The 23,167-nt window shown below is 38.4% G+C and overlaps 1 protein-coding gene across 1 annotated transcript in view; it reads left to right on the top strand.

Annotated features, from left to right (window-relative positions):
• Positions 1–22,890, top strand: part of LOC124285006 (homeobox protein Hox-B7-B-like) — a 48,383-nt gene extending 25,493 nt beyond the window's left edge. Inside the window, exon 3 of the mRNA XM_046721145.1 lies at positions 20,057–22,890. Coding sequence (XP_046577101.1) covers positions 20,057–20,400 — 344 coding nt within the window. The 3' untranslated portion in view covers positions 20,401–22,890. The remainder of the gene's footprint in view (positions 1–20,056) is intronic.
• Positions 22,891–23,167: the final 277 nt, after the last annotated feature.

Below are 23,167 nucleotides of genomic sequence, written 5' to 3'. Positions count from 1 at the left end.
TGAGTAATATTGTAAATTTGTTACACATATATAATAATCCGCATATGTATAATTGACTGTACAATAATATGAACATATAAGATACATATGAACACATTTAAACACATACAATGATAAGCATTCACACACAAATGTACCTATCACACATATGGTGTCATGGTGTCTGTGGTTTCATTGATTTGTTATAAACACCTGCATGATTAATCATGTTTTCTATTCACACATATTATTATTAGAAAACCGTTGTATATTGATGTATGTCACACGTCAATACGTAGATCCAGTGTGAAGCATGTTTTTATTTCAATTGCCTTTAAGTTGACATTATTTAGTAAATCATCCCTACTCCTTTTGAAGATAATTCATTCCATTGCGATCTATACATTGAGTAAACACTTTGCAATCGCAGTTAACAACACTGTTCAAATCGCGTTGCTTTGAAATCAATACAATTTGCATTGATATAATTGGATTCTTCTTTTGTACTGGTAATTGCACTCAAACCCCCTGTCGCGTATTGACCTTTGACAGAATGACCTGACCTGGTCATTTCCTAATCTTAATGTGCCGCCTCACTAATAAATTCAATTTGGAGAAATAAATTTGTCATGAGTTGATCCGTAATAAATGAAGGCCTAATCTACAAATCACATCACTTAATAACATTGATTAATTTCGTAATTCCTTCTTGGAAACTATTGTTGTGTGACTGTACCGTCGACAGGCATTTTCGGTCAATTTATTTTATTGCTGACTGTCACTTTCATTGCAAAACTGCTCAGTGTTTACATGACATGATATGACATGTCGTGTAGGCAGATAGATCTATATCCGTGGATAATATGCATGATGAAACCATTAGCTGGGCCAGATGTGTTGCAAAGCATTTCAGACAATTGATTTTGCCAGAAACAATATGCAAAACGTAAGCGCTAAACATCATATTGCATTAAATCACAGAGAAACCATATAGATTTTGAACAGTTACCTTCTTTACTTAAGGCAAAGTCGAACATTCGTATTCTGTGCTCGTCAACACCATCCCCTCTAACATTTGACTGGATATTCGTTAAACTACGTTTGCATGTAACAAGAATAGTTAAATAAGCATGGATAGATAAATGCCAAATCACATATATAACAATGAATAATTTAGCAATATTAACTGCATGATGCATAGCACATGCTGTGTTGGACCGTTCTAACATAGGTTAAACGTTTTGACACAGCCTGAAAAAACATTTCTTTACAAGACCACACTGTTAAGTTTCAAGGCAAACATACAAATGATAGTTATAGAACTCGAACATGGTAGAATTCTGGGCATGTAATGTGGTGAGGAATGTCACGATAAAACATGCTAATCGTTGGTTATAAACAAGTGAAATATAAACGAAGAACATCTAAGAAATATATATTTGTCGTGGGTGAACGTATCGATATTGAAAGGTTTAAAAAAGAACGGCTATTTAGCACTGTAGAAATCAGCATGCATCAAATGTTATGTCCCTTACTAACCCCAAAACATATATTACACGAACCGATCCCCCAATCCATACCAATTCTACCCCCCTCCGGCTATAGCAGCCTATACACACCGCCATGTCCTGATCAGACCTAGCAGCCTATACCCAGCCTCTTGATATGATCATATCCAGCTACCTAGACCCCTCTCTTGTCACCATCTGATCTAGCAGCCCAAACTTATCCCCTTTTCGTGATCAGGTCTAGCAACCTACACCTCCTCCCCAAGTCGTGATCACATCTAGCTACCTACACCTCTCCCCTTGTCATGATCAGATCCAGCAGCCTACACCCCTCCCCTTGCCATGATCAGATCCAGCAGCCTACACCTCTCCCCTTGTCATGATCATAGATCCAGCAGCCTACACCTCTCCCCTTGTCATGATCAGATCCAGCAGCCTACACCTCTCCCCTTGTCATGATCAGATCCAGCAGCCTACACACCTCCCTTTGTCATGATCAGATCCAGCAGCCTACACACCTCCCCTTGTCATGATCAGATCCAGCAGCCTACACCCTCCCCTTGCCATGATCAGATCCAGCAGCCTACACCTCTCCCCTTGTCATGATCAGATCCAGCAGCCTACACCCTCCCCTTGTCATGATCAGATCCAGCAGCCTACACCCCTCCCCTTGTCATGATCAGATCCAGCAGCCTACACCCCTCCCCTTGTCATGATCAGATCCAGCAGCCTACACACCTCCCCTTGTCATGATCAGATCCAGCAGCCTACACCCCTCCCCTTGTCATGATCAGATCCAGCAGCCTACACCCTCCCTTTGTCATGATCAGATCCAGCAGCCTACACCCTCCCCTTGTCATGATCAGATCCAGCAGCCTACACCCCTCCCCTTGTCATGATCAGATCCAGCAGCCTACACACCTCCCCTTGCCATGATCAGATCCAGCAGCCTACACACCTCCCCTTGCCATGATCAGATCCAGCAGCCTACACACCTCCCCTTGTCATGATCAGATCCAGCAGCCTACACCTCTCCCCTTGTCATGTTCAGATCCAGCAGCCTACACACCACCCCTTGTCATGATCAGATCCAGCAGCCCAAACCAATCTCCTTGTCATGATCAGATCTAGTAACGTATACCTATCTCCTTGTCATGATCAGATCTCGTAACCTATACGTATCTCCATGTCATGATCAGAGCAACGTGTCATCCCTCTCTTCTCTAGCAACGGATACTTCCCCTGCTCACAGCTGTTGCAACGGTTACTCCTCCCCTTCTCAACTGTAGCAACGGTTACTCTTCCTCTTCTCAGCTGTAACAACGATTAGGGAACTCAGCTGTAGCAACGATTACTCCTCCCCTTCTTAACTGTAGCAACGATTACCCCTCCTTCTCAGCTGTAGCAACATTTTTCCTCTCCTCAGCTGTAGCAACGTTTTCTCCCCCCACTCTTAGCTGTAGCAACGTTTTCTCCCCCCACTCTCAGCTGTAGCCACGTTTTCTCCCCCCACTCTCAGCTGTAGCAACGATTACTCCTCCGCAACGACTACTCCTCCCCTTCTCAGCTGTAGCAATATTAACTCCTCCATTTCTAAGATGTAACAGCTGCAGAGACTTGAGGTTTTCTTAATACTCGAGACGCCTTTTTCTATTTTTTACTGTAATCATTTCTTTAGTTCGGGGACTTGATGTTTGTTCCGTGTTTGTTAACGTAAATGAAAACAGGTCATCTTTGAATGACCTTTTTGACATTTCCGATGTACCTTCAAACGTTTAAGCTCGGTGTCTAGAATTGGCTTGACAGTGCTTATTACTTAATAGTAACTCATGTTTAGATTTCTGGGCAGAACAATCCTGCGAACTCACAGCCTGTTATAAGAAGCGTTTAAAACTGACACACACTGTGTCATCGTTACCCAACGATGATTTTATCAGCTGCGTTCATGTATACCAGAATCTATGTTATCTGCAAGCGGTCATCACGTAGCTGCAGTAAACTCAAAGAAGACCAGAGAATTTCGATTATCTGCCCAAACAGATTCATGTGAAAGGCAAACCGGCGGTGAACATATAAATGTATCCATGAAATCTGGGAAGAGGGGTTAATGTTGCTTGAGCTGGGAAATTGAGGAGTAATCGTTGCTACAGCTGAAAAGATGAGGAGTAAATGTTGCTAGGTGAGGAGTAATTGTCCCTGGAGCTGAGAAGGGGAGGGTTAAACGTTACTATAGCGGATCACTCATTAATGCATCACAGAAAGGCAGGTACCAATATATGAGGGTCATTTCGGCAGTCATGTTAACAAACGTCTGCACGAGTGTAGATCTTAGGCTCAGAGCCATCTCAGTATCTTACGGACACCAGTTTGTTATGGACTATTTCGACAGAAAGGGCCATGCAGCCTATCGTTTGGGACCACCTGGACCCAAAAGGTAATGCAGGCACTGAGCTGTGAGGCAAACGGATAGAGGGCTATATACACCAATCTTGGACCGGTTCGAGAAAAAATCTTCATGCATACACAATCGTTCGGACCACTTCATTTGCAGGCGAAAACAACTGGGAGCACTTCAAATAAAAGGTCATACAGGAAAAAGGCTTTGGGACCACTTCGACAACAGTTATGAAGACACCATTTGAGGAGCCATGTCCAGCACAGAGGGATATGATTACGAAGGCGCGTCTTTGGTACCACTTGGACACGCAAACTATATTCCTATCATTGCATGTCGAGCAGGGAAGCGCATAAATACCATCGGACTTCGGGGACCACTTGAACTCTGAGGTCATATTTGACATTATTCAACGAAGTTAGGAAGGAACAGAAGACTGTTCAGTTTCGGACATTATTGTCCCTCGGGTCTCACAAGTCATGTTTTGACATTATTTAATACATTACGGTAACAACAAAGGGCACTGCAGTTAATATGAATCGTGAAGGGAAGCATGACACAGAGAGAAGTATAACAATCAATCAATGGACAATTAGAGACTATCCCATTGCAGAAGTCGCTATGGATTGTGAGCATCCGTGTGTGCGAACGCTGAAAATGGCGGGAATCAGAGAGCACAGGATGCCGGTTCACTGATGGTAACAAAAAGTCGCCGCATGCATTTGTATTTCATTTTAAGGTTCCCTGGGCAACGCGCCTCTGATCAAGACATAGCCTTTACGCTTTAGTCCATAAGATAAACATGTAGTGTTGATCTCTCCGCTTGAAATACAACACCGCCAGGTCGTGCATCATGGCTTACGCAACCTTTCATCGTTTTCAACGTGTAGCGCGTTTATGTTTTGCGACAGTCTGTTCACGCTGCGATAAATTTGGCAATATTTTCCATCAACCTGAACTGATTTAATAAAGGTTGTAATATACAATGTATGTCTAAGGCTTTGGGAGCAACCTCTGTAATTTTCCGTTATTTGATTTTGTACACTGTTATTACAGTGCAAGGTTCCATACCATACGTTGTTGTGTTACATCCAACTTTTAAATGCCCATCAAGCATCGGAAGGTTACCATGTTCACGTATCCCTTTCCAATCAACTGCCACTCGTACCGTGACCTTCTAGCTATTTCGTTGTGATATACTACCATTTCTTAATGGTAATACTATACCTTACAGACTTATCGTGGATTCTGCTTATGCGTTCTCTTCGAGTCTAAAGGTTGAATTTGTAAACTGACAAGTTCAGAACAGCGTTGTAACATTGGCTTAAGTCACACAATGGCTGGTAGTTATGACGTCATCCTTATTTACGTTTAAGAAATGACCGGTGAGGCAAAGACGGGAACGGGGACACGATAATAAGATTATGCGGACTCCTCTATTGTTTATGACGCTGAATGTAATGCCTTTGTCCGCTCTCAGAATTGCTTTTTCTTGACGTACGAGACATTTGTTGAAATTTGAGCATTCTTTTAATTTAGCAAGCTTTGGATTGGCGTTTTACGACTCTTGGAAGAAGAGTGGCCTATAGATTGAAATAAAGGAGGAGTATTGTAATGACTGTGGGTCCCAGTGTTGAGATATTCTGTTTAATTCCATTTCAACTCGGACCCTACCTTCTGGCGTGTGGGATGATTGAATCCCTGCGATAAGTTACAGCCAACGAATTACAATAAGCGAGGGGACAAAACGTTCGTGATTTATATACAACGGAAGCAGATTTTAATTAAAGGTCGTCTTCGACACTTTTGAGAATAACTTCTCGGTATCCCGCCCTTGCCTGATCAACGTTCTGTAATTCTATATGCAGCTTAACAGTTTTAATCAACTTTGCTGAACTCGACACCCAACAGACTCAGAAATAGTCTCGTATGTTTATTCGATATATCTGTAGTGCTGATTCATTTATGTAACCTTTCCATGATGATTGAATAAAGGTATTTGAAATGCATTTGGAAGGCAAAGCCAGTGTAAGGCTAGACAATAGGAATTTGTTTTTCACTATTATATTCATTATCATTTCGTTACTGTTTTGATTCTAGGTAAGAAAAAACGAAAATGACTTTTCATGTGTATATGTTATCATTTTTTCCCCTTGAGCTTTATTACCTTAGAAATAAAACTGATACGATACATAATCGTCTGTGCAGGAAAGGGCAATTCAAAACCCATACAGATTCAACGCGCTTCAAGATAAATTATGTACTAAATGTAGGCATAATATGACACCTGACGTTATGTTACATTGAGACTGAGCGACATGTGTACTTTTATTTGTTAAGGTAATTCTTGTAATGATCACATCTGTTGTCTAAAGCAAGTGCATATTACTGCACGTGACTCATTAAGTACAATCTATATACACGAAAAACGGATGTTTCAATACGACATGCACAATCTTTGACAAAGAACATGTATCCGTTTCTTGTGTTATGTAATTATACTTTTTCTTTTATTGAAATGATAAAATGTTATTTAGACGTATTTGCAGAAATCTAAACCATGCACCGTATCACCCCAAAACAAACATGTGAAAGCCAAAGAAAAAAATATGAAACAGTTACAACAAATCAACACGACCAGGTGAAAACTCGCGCCATAGATATGGGAACTGCAAAGAAAGATGTATTTGTAGCTTGAGCCCCAGATCAATAGCAACCGACTTGTGTATTCTCCTCTGCCCGCCTCAAACGCTATATATATTTCACCAGCAAGTCCGCGCTAATACCGGCTACCTTGAAAAATCATCCAACGTTTTATGCGGTATTTATGCCATATTTGCGGCATGTATACGAGACTTTGATATGATATTCGTTGCATGTATATAGACCTTTTATACCCTAAGCACATGGCATCGCAGCTACGCTAATACTGGCATGTATTTGTACGGAAGCCACAACCCGACGGGGATTGAGGCAAATGTGCACTTCTTGCTACAAACGATGCTCTCCATACGACCGCTGTATTGCCGCATATCGGTCGTTTTATGACGAAACTTGCGTTTTACTATCCGGTTTTATAGTCAGGAAGAAATGAAACGAGTTTGAATGATCATATAGGGTGGGTGTATCTCCTTGCTCTCTGTTTCTTCCAAACGCTATGGCTGTGTTAGTGCCTGCGTTAGGAGAAGGTGTGTACAAGGCTTCTGTAGGTTTTATTGTGTTATTTCCTGGAGGGTCGTGAATGGAAATAATAAGGAATTGCCTGGAGGTGTTATTTGAAAGTGTTTTCTTTTTTTTTAATTCCCAATGATATCACCCGGGGGAGATTGTGTGTGTGTTACATTTAATGATTTGATGTAATTGGTAAACTTGTGTCAATATTGTTCTTGTTGGTGTACAAGCATATCTAAAACAACACTCTTGGTGTATATTGTTGTTTTATTTGTAGGATGTATTTATTAGTGTGTAATTTTCTTCTTAACATGAAACCAATTCAGTTAGCTGTAGTGAGCATGGTGCTTGTTTCGCGTGCTGCCAATTGGAGTCGAAGTATCTCAAAAGGAGACTAGGAACTGAATTGAAATTTCATTTTACCTGAAACGATGCATTTAGAGAAAGGCAATGTCTTTCAATACAATTACGATGGGATGGGACAATGCAGTGGAATATATTGGGGTGGCTTCAGATTAGGTTATTAGTACAGTATCATTTAAATTCATTTTAGTTAGACACTATTTCATCATGATTCTATATATACAGCCCAACAATACTACTAGCTCGCACATTTGGTTACTAATAACTGTTGATTACATTTGGGCGTCTGGGGTATAGATGGAAATTAGATTGGTCTGAATGTCGATGTCGTCAATCAGAAACATAATATGCTTTTAAAGATTCTGTTCGTACTTTAATTGTAAAGGCACACACTACAGGAATCACACGGGCACTTATTAAATAACCGTAAATATTAGCTCGAGACAATATTTCATAAAATTCATACTATCACCCGTTAAAACAATATCCCACTTGCTGTAATGATAGTACTGCAATGATCATACTGACAGTTACTACTACATTCATACTGACAGTTACTACTACATTCATACTGACAGTTACTACTACATTCAGGGGCGGTGGGGTAGCCTAGTGGTTAAAGCGTTCGCTCGTCACGCCGAAGACCCGGGTTCGATTCCCCACATGGGTACAATGTGTGAAGCCCATTTCTGGTGTCCCCGCCGTGATATTGCTGGAATATTGCTAAAAAGCGGCGTAAAACTAAACTCACTCATTCACTACTAGTACATTCATACTGACGTGGAACGGAATGATAGTTGCTACAGCAATTATACTCAGATTTGCTGGTATAATCATACTTCCAGTTAATACAATTATTACTGAACTTTGATACAATAATCACGTTGACACTTGATGCAGTACTGATACTGACACGTCTTACCGTATGTACAACAATAACTACACGAATAACTTGTCGAAAATAAAATGAAATGTATTACACTGAACAGTGGTGCAGTAGTGAGTGAATGTGGTTTTACGCCGCTTTTAGCAATATTCCAGCAACATCACGGCGGGGGACACCAGAAATGGGTTTCACACATTGTACCCATGTGGGGAATCGAACCCGGATCTTCGGCAAGACGAGCGCACGCTTTAACCACTAGGCTAACACACACAGACACCCCCACACCCCCACACCCCAGTGATGCAGTAAGCCCAGCGACAGTTACTATAATAATCGCACTGAAATTCGCGACAATATTCATACTGGGACTTGTTATAATAACCATACTGGTACTGGTTACAGTAGTCACATTCCACTCTTATAATAATCATGTGTACTGGTTACAGTAGTCACATTCAACTCTTATAATAAGTATACTGGTACTGGTTACAGTAGTCACATTCCACTCTTATAATAATCACACTGGTACTGGTTACAGTAGTCACATTCCACTCTTATAATAATCATACTGGTACTGGTTACAGTAGTCACATTCCACTCTTATAATAATCATACTGGTACTGGTTACAGTAGTCACATTCCACTCTTATAATAATCATACTGGTACTGGTTACAGTAGTCACATTCCACTCTTATAATAATCATACTGGTACTGGTTACAGTAGTCACATTCCACGCTTATAATAATCACACTGGTACTGGTTACAGTAGTCACATTCCACTCTTATAATAATCATACTGGTACTGGTTACAGTAGTCACATTCCACTCTTATAATAATCATACTGGTACTGGTTACAGTAGTCACATTCCACTCTTATAATAATCATACTGGTACTGGTTACAGTAGTCACATTCCACTCTTATAATAATCATACTGGTACTGGTTACAGTAGTCACATTCCACTCTTATAATAATCACACTGGTACTGGTTACAGTAGTCACATTCCACTCTTATAATAATCATGTGTACTGGTTACAGTAGTCACATTCCACTCTTATAATAATCATACTGGTACTGGTTACAGTAGTCACATTCCACTCTTATAATAATCATACTGGTACTGGTTACAGTAGTCACATTCCATGTTTATAATAATCACACTGGTACTGGTTACAGTAGTCACATTCCATTTTTAATAATCATACTGGTACTGGTTACAGTAGTCACATTCTCACTGCCTCTAGCTACAACAATCAAACTGACGCGTGTTACAATAACTGACTCTTACACAAAACTCATACTTACAATAACTATTCTTTCACTTGTTACAATAATCATACTTAAGCAAACTACAACATACACACTGATCTGACTACAACAATCAAACTGACGCGTGTTACAATAACTGACTCTTACACAACACTCATACTTACAATAACTATTCTTTCCCTTGTTACAATAATCATACTTCAGCACACTACAACATACACACTGATCTGACTACAACAATCAAACTGACGCGTGTTACAATAACTGACTCTTACACAAAACTCATACTTACAATAACTATTCTTTCCCTTGTTACAATAATCATACTTCAGCACACTACAACATACACATTTGATCTGACTACAACACACTGATCTGACTACAACAATCAAACTGACGCGTGTTACAATAACTGACTCTTACACAAAACTCATACTTACAATAACTATTCTTTCACTTGTTACAATAATCATACTTCAGCACACTACAACATACACACTGATCTGACTACAACAATCAAACTGACGCGTGTTACAATAACTGACTCTTACACAAAACTCATACTTACAATAACTATTCTTTCCCTTGTTACAATAATCATACTTCCGCACACTACAACATACAACACTGATCTGACTACAACAATCAAAGTGGCATGTGTTAGAAAAATCATACTGCCATTCACTATAATAGTCACAGTAACAGTTGTTGCACTTGCATATCCATATTTCGGCTTACTACAATAGACATACTACCACTTGTCACAATGAAGACGCTGACACTTACTAAAATAGTCATACTGACTCCTAATGCAATTATCATACTGAGCAATGCTATTTTCTCTACCACCCAATCCTATCCAAATGCAGGAGGTCTAATTGAAGCAAGTCTAGATTTCTCTCATGCTCTGAAACCACCGACCTCATTTGTCTCCTTTTCAATTTAAAATGTGTTGTTTTATCAGAATTATATATTTTCAGAGACTAGGTGTTATTCTCATACTACGCCTATCATACTGCCACACACGTCTGTAATCAGAACACCAGCTCCAATAATCATACTGACAGTTGTTGAACTGACCATACTGACTCTTACTGCAGTAATCAAAATGATACTTGCTACTATAATCATATTGGAATTGGTTCTATATTCTTAGCACCAGTTGCTACACTAATCATACTGGCACATAGCCACAGAAGCTGTTTTAATCGAGTTTAGTTCGTGATGCTATAGGGACTCTAGCCATCATTATTACGTTGTAAAACGTGAAAAGTAATACACATAAATTCCGCTATTATTATTAAAAAAATAATAATAAGTCGATTAAAATTCTTTAAAATCAGCCATGATGTCGAAAGGATGAGTCTCTGCATCGGTGCCACTGGCCACGTACTACTGTAACTTATATACTGAATACCGCTTCCTGTGAAGAGCACTGAATCAACTCGACTATTGTATATTAAAAGGATTATTCGGAGACAAAATGCCAGTCCCCTGTAGGGCTAATGTTGTAAGAAAGGTTGTCTGTTTTGAAAATAGGAAAAGGCCAGCAGCTACAGGGGGGTAGTGGTGTTGTAGAAGATCGAAACGGTAATCGATAGATCGTGTTTGAATCCCGTAGACACTGCAAATTAACAGGGGGGGATGTGGTTTGGGAGTCGTTAATGATTTGTATTATTTCTCAGATCGGTAAATAATTTACCTCCCTAATGTTACAAAACACGAGAGGCATTTTCGTGTCCGTTTTCCCTACACAACAAAACCATGATGAAAACCATGACATTGCTGTAATCAGTTTGAGACGGTATAAAGGGAATTTGTTTGCTGTAGGCACAGCAATGGGAATTTGTAAGTTGTACGTTTTCAACAAATGGGAGACTCAATAGCATGCAATCTGCTACAAAATTTGTAAATTCATATCTCCTGACACTGGATCAGTTTGATCTAATCTGATCTATTTAATCTAATGATGCACAGATACTCGTGAGCATCAGAACATGGTCCAGGGGAATTTTCTTTTTATAAAATCGCGGAATAGCCTCTTTGGGGACACGTAATGTGGAACTATATACTGTATATAACACAAATAAGCTCCTAGAATATGTAACTGTAACATGTAACATGTAACGCCTTATCAATACTCATTTCACTGTATGCGTTGAACAAATAGATTACATGTGCGCGTTGGAACAATTCCTACTGTTCGCGCATATGCCCAAATTATGTATATAGTCATTAACTGTCTGTTCACTTCCGCGTTTCTTGTGTTAATATGTATGGGATATTTTTTTTACAACCGTTATGAAAATAATATTGAATATTTACAATTATGAAACGAATAATATGTAACTGAGATTTACACAATTTGCGCCAATATTTACATAATTCACAATGGTTTATTTTTCCATAGCTTCTGTCGACAGTGATTATCTGTTAAATCGCGCTGACGCTAACCGGGCTATGCTACTATGACCGTCATCCGACCATAATTAGACGAGTAGACACCGGACACCGGCCAGTACTGACCGCTGGGTTAATTTATTACCATTAGCGGCTTTTTAAGACTTCTCTGTGGATTTAGTTTCATTTTCATCTTGGACCATCTGGGGTGCATTCCCTGCGACTTACACAAGAATACGAACAGTATCTCAGCATACATTGTGGAAGTAAAGTTTCACGCAGATAGATGTAAAATAACCAAAGATATGAAATGTAACCGTTACATACCAAAACAAATCATATCGGCATTAACCTGAAGCACGCTTAAGGTGTATTGTCACTGCATGAGATTTTGTTTTGTTTCTCTTTGTTTGTTGTTCAACGCCGCACTCAGCAATATTCCAGCTATATGGCGGCGGTCTGTAAATAATCGAGTCTGGACCAGACAATCAAGTGATCCACAGCATGAGCATCGATCTACACAATTGGGACACGATGACATGTGTCAACAAAGTCAGCGAGCCTGACCACCCGATCCCGTTGGTCGCCTCTTACAACAAGCATGGGTTGCTGAAGACCAATTCTATCCCCAATCTTAAAGGATATACACTGGATGAGAACGCCACGTAATATTTGGGAGGGTAACATCATTTGAGTCATTGCGCTGTCCAATGGACGTATTAACTAATGGAACCAGTTATGGTCGTCACTTGTAAAGTTTGACCAACAAACAGTTAGGGCGTCAATACTTGTTGGGGGTCATATTTGTAGGACACGACAAGGCGAGTTTCTTTCCCTTTTCGCGAACACCTGGTGTCATTACTGAGTTTCAATGATCCATTCACAGAATTTTCTCCATTACTTCACCTCTGAATCTGCTTTGGAAGATAACCAAGTCTGGCGTTGACGGTTTATATTTACTCTAAATTGTCACATATTGCGGTAAAGCGGTACCTGGCAAATTCAGACCATCTGGAATACCTTCTATCTTTGCTGCGAGAATTGCGAAACGGATGTGTGGTATAAGAATATATATCTGTCGCCCATTATTCATGCAGACATGACAGCCTCGTTGCCTGTATAAAGGGTAAAAAGGAGCAACTATCAAAATTCGACATTGGATGTATATTTTGAGCATGTTAGCCATTTTCACGCCGCCTGCTTTCCCAGAGCGCGACATGTGTCTTGGGGGGCGTCTCAAGAGTTATGAGGTATTTACTTCACGGGGACTCCCTCAATTATTCAACGAATGGGTGTGCTCTATCAAAGATCTTGATCCGCCATCTTTGACTATGTTTTGTAAACAAATTTGTTTCACATTTCTCAGGATACATTCCCAGGGTGAAACCTTTCCGGACTCCTGCAAACTCCGCAGCAGATGTTAGTATCGTCGTAAGTCGGTTCACGTCAAAATGGCCGCATTAGCGTGATATAAAACACGTGGTTTGGGCGACACAAAGTAAGATATAAATATTCAAGGGCTGTCTCAGTGGAAAGGAGTTTGTGTTTTCTCCCACAAGTCCTCAGTATCACATGTCCGATGGTATTATACATATTATATACATAAAAAGCTAACTTGTTTCCTTAACACTCAGAACAGGACCTCGACACACTACTTGAACGGAATGTGATAATTGCGGTTTCGTGGGACTCTTTTTCCACATGTAAGTGTCAGTAGTGCCAATCCTGTAATTAGCAAAGAGGTGTATGCAAAAACAATATTTTGCCAGAAGATATTGCAATTCCAGGTATAATAAACTTTTTATTTCATGGCAACGTCTTCCACGCGCCGTCATCACTGGAATGCGCGTAACCAAATTCGTGTTGCTTAAATGTGAGTACTTATATTAACACTTACATTGAGGGTTGCAGAAATATATCGCGCTTTGAACCTTACACGCAATTTACCAACAGCACAATGGAACATGTCCAAATCTCTTTAACCGATCTGTTTACATGCGCAAAGCCGCGAGATGGAAAGCCCGTTGCGAATATCGCGGTGGGTGTTGATGCTGAAAATAACGAGACGTTTACTATGGAAAGACATATTTTATTTCCCGTAACTGGTTTGTATGAAAAATGGAAGCCACCCTCGATCCGACACTTGCAGGTGATCGGGAAATATATAGAGGGTGATTGTATCTTTACCTCGGCGGAGCTACAGGTCCTGACATTGAAATGTCTCGGTTGGGATTTACAGCAACAAAATATATTCTGACACGGGAGGGTCTTTTTTAGGCTACCACAGGCCAATTCCGTGTAACTGTTCCGCATTTTGAGCCTCGAGCGCGATGATAAGGCAAAACAGTTCCTGCGATTTGAAAATTGATCGTCCATTTAGCAGATTCCTCACTCAATGATAAGAGCCGAACGTACTATAGTGAGAGAGACGTCTGAACGCTGGAAGTAAGCACATCCATCTTCTTGTATCCGTGCTCCTAACCCTTCATTCCGTGTTATTTGAGACTAAATACCTCATGTTCGACCCCCAAAATGGCCGCCATATTTACTGGGAGCAGTCATTGAGTCTTACACCCCACAGCGCTAAAAGAAAAATGGCTTTTGGCTTAGACCACACGAGTTGTATTCATGTGAATATTTAGAAAGCATTTTCAACATCTTTGTCCCATAAACGTAGATTTTGGTTTTATCAAACTGGGTATTACAAAGAATGGGGAGCCCAGGGCTTATTTTTGGCGCTTTCGGTTGGCGAAAGGTGATTTATCGAGGTGTTCGAGGTCAACACTATAGTGTATGTTCAAGGGTTCTTTCACACATCGTCTACGAATACAATTACATGAGGGATATATTTGTGGTCAGGGTTATTTCACATCCTTTAGTTCAATATTGAAACTGTCGACTTTATTAATAAAATAGCAGGGGTTAAATCCATCGAATTTTGGCAAAGTATAAAAATGGTGATGTGAAGGAACAACCTGTCTTTCATATGTTAGAACTGAAATTGAATTAGCCAAATTAACCACGACTCCCCACAGCGAGGAAATATGCTAGATACTTCACAAAACGAGAAGGGGTACGTGTTTACACTGAATATGTTGCAGGACATTAGTTTCAGTGATGGGATAAACAAACTCTTCATCTACCTGAGGCACTGGTACTGTTGTGAATTAGTTATCTGTTTTAACGCGAATATTGAGTTCTGGGAACTGTAAAAAGAATTTTGTTATTTGTGTAAAAATAAATACCCACAATCACGTGACGTCTCTTATGAAGTTACACCTAGCCAAACTTAAATGACTCGATTTCAGAATTATGAATAGTGTAGTGAGTATTTAGCAAATATAGTGTTCGTTTTGAAATATGATCTGATCGAATCTATTAATTGTCAAGGCCAGAGACATCAACATTAATACTGTACTATTATAATGGTTTTCAGCAGTCTGTAGTTCGTTAAATGTCACGTACAAATATTTCATGCTTACACGAAGTTCTTTTTCTTGCTTTAACGATACCGTTGCGACGACCGTATTACGTACGTATGACGTCATACCGTAACAACGTGAACACTTTGTTAGCAACTGATATTGTTTCTTTTTTAACTCTGCACTCAGCAATGATAAAATACTCAGCAGTTATATGTAAATGGTCGAGTCTAGAACAAATAGTCCAATGATTAACATCATGAGCTTCGATCTGCGCAGTTGGGATGCGTTAACCCAAGTCAGCGAGTCTGCCCAAGCGTCCCGTAAGAAAATTCATACAGCATGGGTTTCTGAAGACCAATTCTAACCCGTATCTTCACAGAAGCAACTTATATAATACTCCTTGGTTGTAAAATACTTGGCAGCTAAAAATGAAGCAAGAAAGAAATGGTATTTCATTCGTTTCTTTGATACGAGTATCATATTTTTAAGGCATCTTTAGGTAACTGTTTTCAGTCTTGAAACGTTTTCGTGACGTTTGTACTATTCTGTTCAAAGGTTGTCTGGAGTATTCATTTATTGAATTGCACTTCCATTTGGCAGCATTGTTTGATTTAATGTAAGCAGATTAAGCTCCAATGATTCGTGTAAGTTTTCCTGATTCTAGCTGATTCTAATTAATCATAAATCTATGAATACATAAGTACATCTATGAATACATTAATACATCTGGGGGATGTTCCACCTGTTACGTGACATAATATCTCTTTGTTGTTTAACGCCGTAATCAGGAATATTCCAACTATATGATGGCGGTCGGTATATAATCGACTGTGTACCAAGCAATCCAGTGACCGACATCATGAGCGGCGATCTGTGCAGCTGGGATATGATGGCATGTGTCAACCAAATCAGCGATACCCGATCCCGTTAGTCGTCTTAAGACAAGCACGGGTTGCTGAAGACAAATTCCAACTGGAATCTTCAGACTTGGTAACATGTATGACGGAAATTCCTTTCGTTTTGGGCACAGACACAATACCCAGGTGCCATTAGACAACGCTACCAAGCTCCCTGTCGTCTATACTCGCTCCCCTGGTTCCAAACAAGTGAGGAATCCCATTGAGTTTAGGCAACTATATTTGAACTACCTGACACTTTTACAGGTCTGGCCTCCCGTTTGTCATTTTAAATCAATTAGTGAGCGAAGGTAGCGTCAAGACATGAATATTCGATCCAAAAAATTAAATTAGTCACCTAGATCGGACAACCTGTTCACAATGCCTGGTGGGGAGAATTTGTTGTTTATCGTGTTATGTGAAACCATCCACTGATCCTTAAAAACGCCCGGATGAAATGAAACAATTGAAAAACGTAGTTGTTAAAATGGAATAAATCCTGACTAGAGACTTAATGAGTTACAAAAATACAACGGGGATTTTCCAAGTATTTCTGACTGATTGAATTGCCGTTGTTGACGATTCCAATAGGAAAGCTTGGCTTAGCGGATAAGATTTACGCTTGTGAGAGATTTAGAATCTGGTCAGGTTTGGGAATGGAACGGCGGTGCTATCACTTTCTCTTTTATAATGCAAATACTGGTTGGATTGAGACACAAAAAACTATAAACCTTCCTTTCCTTCGCGACTTGGGAGTTCGTGGAATAAATTTGAATCGTCCATTAATCCAGATCTTTCGAAGGAAGTCTTGATGCAACAGCCACAAATTATTTCCCCCTTCTCTATCAGGGTTAAAATCGCGGAAACTATCCTCTATTGATGAAAAGTCTCTGATGTGAAAAGCACCCAAAGAAGAATTTATTAGTTTCCACTTAAGGGATTTTAATAAGTTCCTTTGGCGGAATTTTGCTTTCTCTGAAACGTTAATTTAAAATCCCCTTCATAAATAACAAGGGGCAACAATTACAACTTTTCTGAAAGAGCTTTTCATACTTAATATACAACATACACAGTAGAAAAGATCTAGCATGTGGTTTAATCTAAAGAATCGGTAATATTAAGTAAATGTACATGTTCAGCGCACTACGGATTTATTGAATTTGTTTGTTGTACGCATTTTTACTAAACTATGAAGAGGCCGTGTCAAAAAGTTCGTTTTATAAGCCTGTTCGATATAAACATATATATAGACTGAGAACCCAAAACATGCCAATATATATATATCTCGATGACGTAACGATTAAATTTGGAGGACGATCTCGCCATCTCAGGAACGTCGTTTTCTCCAGTTCGGGTTATTATCACTTTATCTAAAATAAATATATTTAATTAATGAGCAGTGTGTAGAATTATAAACCTAGACATATTTAGCATTAAGTATTGACATAATGGTAGTTCTAACTATACAGACATACAAAACATTAATAGCAAGGCGCATATTGTTATGTTTATTAAATTATAATGCTCATATGAACATTAAATACCCATGGTTGTGTGGAACAAGAGCATATTATGTATTTTTATTATTTTGTAGGCTTGTATGTTTAAATTAATTAAATTACTTCACTTTCCTTTTGCATTGGACAAGCACACGATGTCAGATTTGTCCGGTGTCGCACGTGCTGAAATATATGACGCACGAGAAATCATTGCTGTTTGTCACGTGTCAACCCAGCAACACAAACCAAATGCACGTGCCGACATCCAATCACAGCAGAATCTGTTTTTGAGTTAACAAAGAGAACATGGATTGAATAGCATACATATTTAAATACTTTATACTTACAATGCTTAGAGAAACAATTATCACTGATATTACTCGGAACAATGTGTTAAAAAATCTGCTTTCAATTTGCATGAGTAATAGGTTTCCAGGAACGAACTATCAAGTTTCACGACCGATTTTGAATTGTATCACGAGTTTTTATTTGTATATGGTAATGGCACGTCACAAGAATACGGTATTGGTAGCCCATATAAGCGCAAACGTCACCATCTAAACTCGGATTTATTTCTGTTTTGTGAGAAAATGACAACTGATGCTACCGGGTTTAACTTTAACTCTAATGGGCAGACGACGACCATTATGTTTTTTTCATTTATTTCATTCAGAAAGAAATAACCTCCTGGCCCAACTGTCAATGCAAAATGCACTAAAACAGGAATAGATATTTGTGTCCTTCCTAAACGAAAAGGGGGCGATTTTTATTTCACACCAGTGGCAATTCATTTTGCAATTAACGTACTTGCTTACAGCAAAATGTTTATGACTGAAAAAGAACAATATACCCCTGTTTTGTTTTCTTTAAGGAGATCAAATACAGATAAAGAAAATAGCTTGGCATTCAGTGTTCTACACGTATAAATGAGAACCTTCTACAGTAAATGCATTCGATATTTATACTAAAGTATTTTTACGTGAATGACAAATCGAACAGATGATAGCAACAGGTCTGTTTCATGTTTCACACGACAGATAAGAAACCAGTCTAGCTTTTAAAAAAAGAAACATCCTTATATATCGAGAACGGACTCTTTATTGAAAGGTGCTAAATTTCATTAAATTATATATAAATCTAGACGTATTTATATTTAAGTATGGATGTGCATTCATCAGATAATCACAAAGCATCCGCCTAATTAATTCAAGCAATGGCTTTTGGAATTTAGTGCCGATATAAAGCCTTCATGTATTCTTATCGATGGTAAGGAAAATCATATAGAACCTGATACGTATGAAATTCAAAATATTAAATATTAATATAAATATCTGGCAAGTTGAATGTGGCATTTTGAATTTTGTATGATCATTGTTTTTTTCGATAGCTTATCGTTCGAAACGGAATCACACACGGAGTTATAGTAGCAAAATTAAGTATCACCCGAACGTGTTTGTAAAATGATATATTATTTAAATCCAGGGCTTGTTTGATAAGCGACTCACTGGTCTTCCCTTTATCGTGTCAATTAATTTTCAAAAGCGTCATAAATTCACCTCAATGTGAAGATATACTACATGAGATTACTTATTTATAATATTGATTTACTTTTTTAGGTAAATTATTTGTTGATATGTTAAAAGAAAGGGATTATGTTCATCCATGTATTGTTTATCGAGACAAATTTGATGATAAATCTGTATATAGTTTCGTGCAAAATGTTACATGAAAAAACACACTAATCTATATCGTGTTGTAATGAGATAAGTTAACAGATAACATATTTGTGATTAATAAATTAGGTTTTGGAAAATAACGAACGAAGATTCTTGTCAGACTCGGGAATTAATCAGCACAATGGCCACATTTAAAATAGGAATTATTTAAAACGTTGAATGAAACGAAACTGATTTACTTTCTGCTAAATAAAATATGATACAGAAAATATATCATATACTTTTATGTTTTATATGAATTAGTCAGCAGTGGAAAATGTGAACTGATGAAGTTATAAGATATCTACATAAACAAAATTGTACAAAGTATAATAGATAAAAAAAACTTCGCTAAAGCATCAAATGATACTGACATGCTTTTTCTCAAAACAATTATTATACAACATGTATTTAATATTATTTACGTTCATGCAACATTTGATTATTTCGAAGCATCCAAAATATTTGAATATATGATCAGTGCATCGATTAGGTATATGTTTTCGTTCGATCCTCGTGTAATGTGCATTTTATTTATTCTTTCAGGTCCCAACTCTAACCAAAGACGCAGAGGGCGACAAACATACACGAGGTTCCAAACCCTAGAGCTTGAGAAAGAATTTAAATTCAACAGATATCTCACTCGAAGACGTCGTATAGAGTTGTCGCATATGTTGTGTTTAACGGAAAGGCAGATAAAAATATGGTTTCAGAATCGGCGAATGAAAGAAAAGAAAGAGTTACAGGCAATTAAAGAACTGAACGAACAAAGTAGGGTTCACGATAAAACAAAAGCAGAGGAAGCAGTTCCAACGAAATCTACAAGCTCATCGTCATCATGTGCTCAGAATTCGAATCAATCACATTCGCCCGAAAATTCAGAAAGTTGAAATAATTTATCTCCTTCGATGTTTTTGTTGAACTATCGGAGGCCGCCGGAAGTGGCGATACCTCCACTACCTCCGCTAATGAATTGTGGGTAAAACCTTAATGGATGACACAATGTTTGTGAACAATGTCGTCTGTTCATTATGTTTAAAACTGACGTGAACAATTGGCAACCAAGAACTAACACTACTCAACCAAAACCATTCGGCGGTCATGTTGTGTCCACGACGAAGCAAGTTTACGTGTCGTCTGTTCAAACATTGCATCATCTGCAGTGGCGCATTTCACACTCTTCTTAACGAAAACGATATCATCCACAACAGCACCAACTACTTCGCCGTTATAGCCTGAGTAAATTACGACATCGACATTACTATCGATAACATTTCCGTGTAACTGGTTACGTCAACGCAGCATTATTAATCGGCATATCTTGTGCTGATCGTCCCATACGGAAAGACGTAGCTCCGAAGAAGAAAGAACCAGTTCGCCTGTTGCGAAGTATCAGGTCGGAGCACGAGCAGATATGAAGACCGACACTATCTTAAAAAGCAACCGTGATCGTGAACATTGTCGTCTGCTACAATACCGCAGTGAATGCAACATCAGACGAGTAGTAACTGTCGTCTGCTGCCTTCAGTTTTGGCGGAAAAGCTTGTCATTTTGGACGTGATGTGTGTGTATTGCGCAAAACAATCATCACAATGAACTTGTATTTGAAATGGCAAGACCCACATCTGAATGGCAAGAACGTGTTTTCTCAAGAGCCAAAGCCGCTTCATTGTTTCATGTCTCATCCACCTTTGTAGAAAATCCGCCATTTTGTGTCGACGCCATCTTGAATATTAGGTCGTGTTCAGGGACTCACGTTTCACCACGTTTTATTTTTGTTCTTTACATATGTTAGCTTATTCTAATTTTTGTTTCGTATTTTTGTCATATTGTGATTATTGATGTTCACGAACTCTCGCAAGAGTGCTCACCTATAACGAGAATCCATGAGACTTCACGGTCTCGTGACCTTGACTTTGGTCATAGGGTATTTATGTGTGAAGGAAAACTTCACGCAAGCCCGAAAACTTACATGAGATGACGAGAATACAATATTAGTTTATAGTTACCCAGTGATTCATAACTTATCCTCATCGTTTATCGATCTCTCGTTATTTTTCACTCTTTGAATGAGATCTAACCGGCGGTTAGGAAACACACCCTGTACATGCGAGAAAAAAATGATTAAGGTTTAATGACGAGGAATACGTGTAAATGTTTATTGTCTCAACGAGAAAGGATCACTGGTAGATTATTGAATATTGTGTTAACATATGCTTGTGTTATTCACGATTGTGGTACCAATAATAGAGCTTGATAGGCTTATTGTGATCTAACGAGAGGAAAAATACAGGAGATTGGATTAAAATCTACTCTCATATGAAACCAAATAATTTATAGGTAGATATTAAGCATGATTTCTTTAAAATGTCCATATTTACCATTAGCAATTTACGATTTAGCATAAATTGATAAATTCTAAACATGTGTACATCGTATGTAGTCGACGTCACAAAATATATACACGTGCAAGTTTCCAAATTAAAGTACAAAAATCGACAAAGCTGCATTCACATCAAATCAAATTAAGACAGACAAAGAAACGGTTAGTAGCAAGTCAAATATTCTGCAAGAGCTATATATCAAAACGTAATTTTCCGAAATAGTTTATTCATATAACGAAAATCAAAATACAGCTTGTTATTCCTATACGTGTTTTCGTAATTTTTAAGATGTATAATTAGTAATATATATGTATAGGTTTCCTGTCACGTCCGTAGCTTAATACATCCATTAAGCTGGGTCGTTACTATTGCCCCCAAAACAAAACAATATCATCACCAGAGCATGTTCTGAATGAAAATCTCTTTGTTCAAAACGGACGTATCGGTAACTGCAACATAGCACCTGCTTGTCCATACATTATCAGACTTAATCCTTTATCATGCGATTGTCAAAACATATCTGCTGTTATTTCAGAAACGTCGTGTCTTTGTGACGACAATCACGGGCTGTCGCCACACTCAAATGCGCAAAATATGTATACGTGGTAATTATTTATAGTTTAATAAATCGAAAGTCACAATAACATTGTGTTTAACGAAATCAAATATTAATACTCTGGATCTGGATATCTTTTATAGGCATTAAGTGGCATTCATTCTAAGTACCGTTATTTGATAGAACAGGTATAGAGATATAAAAGAGGAACGATTTTATCGAAACTATGAGGTTTATAGAAAAATGGTAGTTTTTATCGTCATATTTTCTGGTTATCCAAGCGTCACTTATAGTTGTTATGACTGTATTGTGTTTTTCATTTACGAGATATTGATATAAACTATTCTGTAAGATTGTAAAGATCTATATTGCAGCCTGAATGTAACGAGAACAATGTTGATATAGATTTTTGTTTGATATTAAATGTCTGATCAAATATATGCACACATGTGTTTTTTATTTATGTATCGATTATTAGTTAGAACAAAGATTGTCCTTTCACAAAAGGGTGAACAACACTTTTCGTTGTAAAACCATATCGAAATTAGCATGTAACTAAGTTCGCTGCAGTGAAAGGTGACATGGTTTAAGGTTCATGGATGGAACCTGAATCCATGAGTTATTTTCATGTCCCAGTTAAGAATTTCATTTTGAGAATGTAACTACAAATATATTGAAATAAAATTAAAAAGACGGAATCGTATTGGAAAATATGGT

The sequence above is a fragment of the Haliotis rubra genome, unplaced genomic scaffold (genome assembly GCF_003918875.1).
Source record: "Haliotis rubra isolate DU_JTF1 unplaced genomic scaffold, ASM391887v1 Scf35, whole genome shotgun sequence".
Classification (NCBI taxonomy): Eukaryota; Metazoa; Mollusca; class Gastropoda; order Lepetellida; family Haliotidae; genus Haliotis; species Haliotis rubra.
This window is presented reverse-complemented; position numbering and strand designations above follow the sequence as displayed.